The sequence below is a fragment of the Brassica oleracea genome, chromosome C3 (genome assembly GCF_000695525.1).
Source record: "Brassica oleracea var. oleracea cultivar TO1000 chromosome C3, BOL, whole genome shotgun sequence".
In the NCBI taxonomy this organism is placed as follows: domain Eukaryota; kingdom Viridiplantae; phylum Streptophyta; class Magnoliopsida; order Brassicales; family Brassicaceae; genus Brassica; species Brassica oleracea.
Window position 1 is genome coordinate 11,447,969 of NC_027750.1, and position 7,185 is coordinate 11,455,153.

At 38.8% G+C, this 7,185-nt stretch overlaps 1 protein-coding gene across 1 annotated transcript; it reads left to right on the forward strand.

Moving 5' to 3' along the window:
* Positions 1 to 3,852: 3,852 nt before the first annotated feature.
* LOC106336364 (leucine-rich repeat receptor-like protein kinase PXC1) lies at positions 3,853 to 6,198 on the forward strand. Its single transcript, XM_013775176.1, has 2 exons — positions 3,853 to 5,215; positions 5,304 to 6,198. Exons 1-2 carry the CDS (start codon positions 3,892 to 3,894, stop codon positions 5,999 to 6,001), a joined length of 2,022 nt encoding a protein of 673 aa, XP_013630630.1. The 5' UTR covers positions 3,853 to 3,891; the 3' UTR covers positions 6,002 to 6,198.
* Positions 6,199 to 7,185: the final 987 nt, after the last annotated feature.

Below are 7,185 nucleotides of genomic sequence, written 5' to 3' on the forward strand. Positions count from 1 at the left end.
ATTATGTTTTCAAATTTTGAACGTGTTGTAGAGACTTCCGCATGTTAAGGAAGGAAGAACTCATTTGAAAAAAAAAAACTACACCATCTAATATTAACGTAAACACCAAAAAAAATTATACGATATATTAGTATAGTTTACGGTACCAGTAACATGATGTTAATGTTAATTAGTGTTTTGGAGGAATGTTAGATGCTATATAATTATACGTTACGAAAGAAAAATTGAATTGATGATTTAATTTGAAGTCATCCGATTTATAACCTAACATTCCATCATGTTCAATACTTTAAGTCATTGTTTCCGTTTTTGTAGTGTATAGTATAGCATTAAATAATCGATAAAGACAAGCTAATTTTAAGGAAAGAGTAATAATAGTTTCAGTGGCATTCGAAAATAATTAACATTGAAAACTCAGGGTTAAGTTAATTTTGTACTCCTGTTTTAATAGATTAGATGGGCCAAGGCCCAATAAAGTAGCTTGAACATTTTGTGGGAAATATAGAAATTCACCAAGGTTCTTATTGGATACAGTAGTCTGTCTATGAACCCCAATGATTTATATAGGAACGTCTATCCATAGATGAATTGAGCTGATTTTCGACCAGAATAAGAATTGATCATTATTTTCTGACTAGAATCTTACGTTATTCATAATTCATATATGTTTTTTTGGTTAATTTAGCTATCTTCTACAACTAAGCGCATCTTCTAAAAGCAACCACTAGACTTTTATTCTAGACATGGTAGTTTGATGTCTTCTATCTACATAATTTGCATTAAAAATGGATTATCGACATACATTACTTGTATCGTTAGTCGCTACAATTTATATCTTAGTATTAGCAGCAATAAATAGAAAAACACGACAACATTGTTGATTTTCAACAAGATTTACATCTACTACTACCATCCATCAAACTGAGATCTTGCATCTTAGATATTCCATCCATCAAATGCAAATCTCCATTCTTATACAGCAAATCTATAGTTTTTTTTTTAACTTTGATTAGTAAGAAAGTAGATGCAAAACTTTAGTAAGTTTCTGTGAACTTTGATGACACCTTTTTCTTAAAACAGGTGAAAATCACAACGCCAATCACGCCTACCTTTTCTCCATTTATAAATTAGTTAACATCTCAAGAAGTGTCGGGTTGGTAAAAATAAAAGGGAAAGGTTATGTAATTGGGGGAAAAGTTAAGGTGCAAGGCTGACTCTGTCCCTTTTGTTTTACGAACATCATCAACTGTCGCGTCGTACCAAGCATACCTTCGCCATGTTGTTTGTTAATTTTTGTCGGTACACTAGTTAAACTGAATCAACAGATTATAATGAGAGAAAATAGTTATAGTTTTAAAAAATATACAGTTCATACTTGAGAATGTTGGGTTTATGGAATTTTTTATTAAAACATAAACGATGATATGTAGCAGGAGGAAGTATATCCTCAAAAACAAAGCTGACATAAAACGATATTAGTTCAGTATAGTTTCTTCAACAACTATTTCTCAAAAAGAACAACGACTATCTTTGTTCTAATTATGTATTATAAAGTCAAGTTTTAGAGATTTTGAAGCTAAAAGCTGTAGAGGGTGAATTCGACCATCCCTCGACATCATCATTGAATTCGATCAACATTAGAATCGATATATGTTGTAAGTTGAGTTATGAACTGTATTTATAAAACAAGGATGTGTTTACGATATGTCAGAATTTATGGTATAAAGGATGTTAAGATATAATATATGTTGATATATATTATTTGAGTAAAAATGGTGGATTAAACTGAAGCTCTAGCAATATTTTGATTACTGATGCTAAACTGACAATTATTAAAATTAGACTAAGAGCTACCAACCTTCCAGATTACCTAAGTAAATAGTATTAGATTACGAAAAAGCTTTGCAATTTAATTTGCCTAGAAAAATAAATTTCATTACTAATCCATTTATGAGACAAGTTTGGGTATTACAATAAACTTTTACAGTCAACCTAATGCTAAACTTGCAAGTTGCAAACAAGAACAAAAATCTTAACACTACATGGAGTCATGCATTGTGTAATAATGATTTTAAGATGGGATGATTTTCAGAATTAGGAAAATTCTTCTTAATAGATAAAGTAGTTTTCTTAAAAAGTAAAAGTGATATATTTAAAAGACTATATAAAAACGGATGTAAAATATTATAAATTATTTTATTTGAACAATCAATATATACCTCAATCAATTTTAAAATAGGTACATGATTTTTAAAATTAGGAAAAATCGTTCTTAATAGATAATGCAGTTTTCTTTTTAAAAAGTGATATATTTTAAGACTATATAAATACGGATGTAAGATATTGTAAATATTTATTTTAACAATCAATGTATACCTTAGAATGAGTATATGGCTCAATAAAAAAAATTCTAAATTTTCTTGCTTTTTTTTGAGAAATTGCTTTTTTCGAACTTATCAGTCTTTGTTCACAACAAATTGATTATTCATAAACTTTGTGTCCATGATAATCATGCATTTCTCTTTAGACATTATATTTTATTACATGAAAGAGTTGATTAGCTAAGACTATTTGTATTGTATTATATACGGGTAACACTGAAAATATTTATCATCTGAAACCGAATGTGAACTATTTAAACATGAAAGAGTCGACAAAAAAAGAGAGTGACCTGGCATGTAAATATCGAAACGAATTGCACCAATAAGTTCGTTTTTTCTGACAAAGAGACGCAAAGAAATGCATTATTTACTGTAGATAACTTTTTCATACTTTAGGTTAGGCCTGGGCATTTCGGGTATCGGTTCGGTTCGGTTCGGGTATTTCGGGTTTCGGGTAGTTCGGATAAGGGCTACAGGATCCATTTAGTACTTGACCTATTTTCGGTTCGGTTCGGTTCGGATAGTTTCGGGTTCGGTTCGGTTCGGATAGTAAATGTAGGAACCGGAAAATATCCGGAAAAAGTTCGGTTCTCATTTGGATCCGGTTCGGGTTCGGATAGTTCGGGTAGTTCGGATGATTTACATAAAAATTACTTTGGATATTTCAGATAAAACTATCCGGATACTTTCGGATACTTTCGGGTAGTTTGGATACTTTATAATAATTTAGTTATCATAAACTATTTTCATATACTTTTAATAGAATTTTAAATTTAAAATATATATTTAATGATGTTATATGTATATATAATTAATATTTTTATATATTCGGGTACCCATTCGGTTCTCAGTTCGGTTCCGGTTCGGTTCGGTTATTTCGGATATAAAAATATAGGAACCTTTCGGGTATTTGAGGGTATTGGTCTGGTTCCGGTTTCGGGTATTTCGGTTCGGTTCCGGTTCGGTTTTTCGGTTCCGGTTATTTTGCCCAGGCCTACTTTAGGTAAACTTTTGGGGCGTTGTAGGGTTATGTTCACCCATACAAAGTCCCACCTAGGAGTGGAGAACAGCAATCATTCACACAACCACCGTTCCTACTTTTACCTTTTTGCATTTCTTCTCACTAATGATTTACCATCATATTATTATTTATTTACATATATCAAAGTAGATCCAAAACTAATTTAAAGAAAAGTACAGTATATGATAAAAATTTACGGCAACATATGTTATTTAATTGTATGTTTATATGCAATTTTAACATAAAAGTAAACATACATTATCCTATATTATTTTATTTATCTTCCTAATTTCCCAATCAATGTTATGTACATAACTTTTGTTTTTCATCTTCAGTTTTTGTTTTATACAATAAATAAAATAAAACGAAAAGAAAAAGCAAAATGCACGATTCGATTACTTTTGTCGTTTTTATCAATTTCATTTATTTATCTGTTTCAAAATATCATTTCTCTCGTCACACTCACTCTTCTCTTCCCGCCAATACGCCATGGCTATACCTCTCCTCCTCCTCCTTCTTCTTCACCTCTCCGTCTCCTCCGCTCTAAACGACACAAACGCCCTTACACTCTTCCGCATCCAGACAGACACACACGGAAACCTCGCCGCAAACTGGACTGGCCCCGACGCTTGTTCCTCCTCATGGCGCGGCGTTTACTGCTCACCCTACTCTCGCCGCGTCACTGGGCTCTCTCTCCCTTCCCTCTCCTTAAGAGGACCACTAACCTCTCTCTCCTCCTTAGACCAGCTCCGCCTCCTCGACCTCCACGACAACAGACTAAACGGCACCGTTTCGCCCCTCACGAACTGTACCAACCTCGGACTCGTTTACCTCGCCGGTAACGATATCTCCGGTGAGATCCCTAAAGAGATCTCTTCTCTCAAGAGAATGATCCGTCTTGATCTCTCGGACAACAACATACGAGGAGTCATCCCCAGAGAGATTCTCGGGTTGACCCGGATTTTAACGATCAGGCTCCAGGACAACGAGTTAACGGGTCGGATCCCGGATTTTTCTCAGGTGAGTTCGCTTCTTGAACTTAACGTCTCTTACAACGAACTGCACGGGAAAGTCACCGACGGTGTAGTGAAGAAGTTCGGAGAATTGAGCTTCTCCGGCAACGAAGGATTATGCGGGTCGGATCCTTTACCGGATTGTTCTTACACGAACGACCCGGAGTCTTCCGACACTGACAAAATCGTTCCGTCGAACCCGACGTCGCTTCCGCATTCTCCGGTCGTCGCCGGAGATCGGACGATTCATCACCACCGAGGGCTAAGAGCCGGAGCCATCGCCGCCGTCATCGGCGGCGGTGTAGCGGTTATCGTCCTAGCCTCCTTCGGGTTTGCCTTCTGCTGCGGGAGGTCAGACCGTGGCGGCGGGTCGAAATCCGCGAGCTTGGAGAGTGGCTTCGCCGGCGGAGAAGGGAAGAGGCGGAGCAGCTACGGAGGAGGAGGAGGCGAAGAGAGCGACGCGACGTCGGCCACCGACAGGAGCAGGCTCGTGTTCTTCGAGAGGAGGAAGCAGTTCGAGCTCGAGGATCTGTTGAAAGCGTCGGCGGAGATGCTCGGGAAAGGAAGCTTAGGGACGGTTTACAAAGCGGTGCTCGACGACGGGACAACGACGGTGGCGGTGAAGCGTCTCAAAGACGCGAATCCGTGTCCGAGGAAGGAGTTCGAGCAGTACATGGAGATTATCGGGAGGCTTAAGCATCAGAACGTGGTGAAACTCAGAGCTTACTATTACGCTAAAGAAGAGAAGCTTCTTGTTTATGAGTATCTCCCTAACGGAAGCTTACACTCACTTCTACATGGTTATCTCTCTTTCTAAACTTAGTTTAAGTGTTATTTTATGTCTTATTAGCGAATTAAATTAGTTTTTTTTTAATTATTTCTTTATAGGGAATCGAGGTCCTGGGAGGATACCATTGGATTGGACGACGAGGATTAGTCTAATGTTAGGAGCAGCGAGAGGCTTGGCCAAGATTCATGACGAGTATAGCATCTCCAAGATTCCTCACGGAAACATCAAGTCCTCCAACGTTCTTCTAGACCGAAACGGCGTCGCATTGATCGCTGACTTCGGACTATCCCTCCTTCTAAACCCGGTGCACGCTATAGCTCGCCTAGGAGGCTACCGTGCGCCGGAGCAGTCAGAGATCAAACGTCTTTCTCAGAAAGCTGACGTGTATAGCTTTGGTGTTCTTCTCCTGGAGGTTTTGACTGGAAAAGCTCCCTCGGTGTACCCGTCTCCTTCTAGGCCTAGATCAGCGGCTTCGGTGGCGGTGGAGGAAGAGGAGGAAGCGGTGGTTGACTTGCCGAAATGGGTGAGGTCGGTGGTGAAGGAGGAATGGACGGCTGAAGTTTTTGATCCGGAGCTTCTGAGGTACAAGAACATAGAGGAGGAGATGGTGGCGATGCTGCATATTGGTCTGGCATGCGTTGTTCCGCAGCCGGAGAAACGGCCTACAATGGCTGAGGTTGTTAAGATGGTTGAGGAGATTAGAGTTGAGCAATCGCCGGTGGGAGAGGATTTCGATGAGTCAAGGAACTCGATGTCTCCGTCGTTGGCCACCACCGAAGACTTAGGCCATGTTTGAATTGTGTCTGACGCTTTGTTAAATATATCTATTGCTGGATTGTGTGCCACTTCAAGTTTCTTGCTTAGATCTCCAGTTTGCAACTTTGTCGGAGTTTTTAGCCATGTAACATGTTATTGTCACCTTCTCATGATTTGTAATTTCGTGGTTGTTTATTAAAGTATTGTGTTAATAAAACCCATTCTCGGTTAGTGTGAGGAAAGTGCTCGTTAATTACTCTCTCAATCAATTTTCACGCCTTTCACTTAAGGCAAATGCGCACCAAGACAAGGGATTTACTTCGCCTTAATTAGACTACAAAAAAATATAGAAATTCTCGATGGAACTAAATTCATCAGAAATAACCATTGCCGCTAGATTTCCGACAAATATGGTTGTCGGGTTTTGAGGACTATGATGTTTGGATTTGTTGGGTCCCTCCTAGATGGAAAGGACCAACTGGGGTGAACTTAAGAAATAATAATGTTCTCCCTTTGTCACTAGACACAATAATAGAGTTTTGACAAAAAAGAAATAAGAGAGAGAAAGGAGAAAAAGAGAGAGAAGGAGAAAACTCGTAAGGTGATTTCAAGACTGGATTTGGAGGGTCAAACGGATCCCGATCGGGCTGATATTTAGTGGGAAGCTTCTTCAGTCAGTGGATTAGAGGTTCACCGAAGCGATTTGGATTTCAACGGTTGGATCTTCTGTTGTTTGGGTTTTCTTGAAGCTGGTCGTCATAGTTCTTCAGCAGAGCAGTCTTGGGTGTTTGGTAAATCCAACGGTGAGATCTTCTCTCATTGAGCTGAAATTTGGCAGAGGTATTGTCGACTTGTTTATCTTGGATTTGTACGGTTGGATTAGTTTCTGGAAGCCGGAATCTTTGTGAGCTGAGGTCGTTTGGTTGCTGCCGGTTTTGAAGCTTTGTGTTGCTCTCTTGTTGTTGTTGTTTGTGTTGGAGATAGCTCTTTGTAGCTAGACTCTCTGTTCTGTTCAGGCTGTTGAACAGGGAGGACGTGGTTGTACTCATACCATTTATATAGTGGATTTTTGAGTGGACTACGGTCCCGTGGTTTTTCCTTCTCACATCGAGGAGGTTTTCCACGTAAAAATTGTGTGTCTCATTTAGTTATCGCAACTTTGATATCTTGCCATCGTCGAAGTATTTTCCTCACAGGTTCGCACAAGGTCAGGGGAACACGACC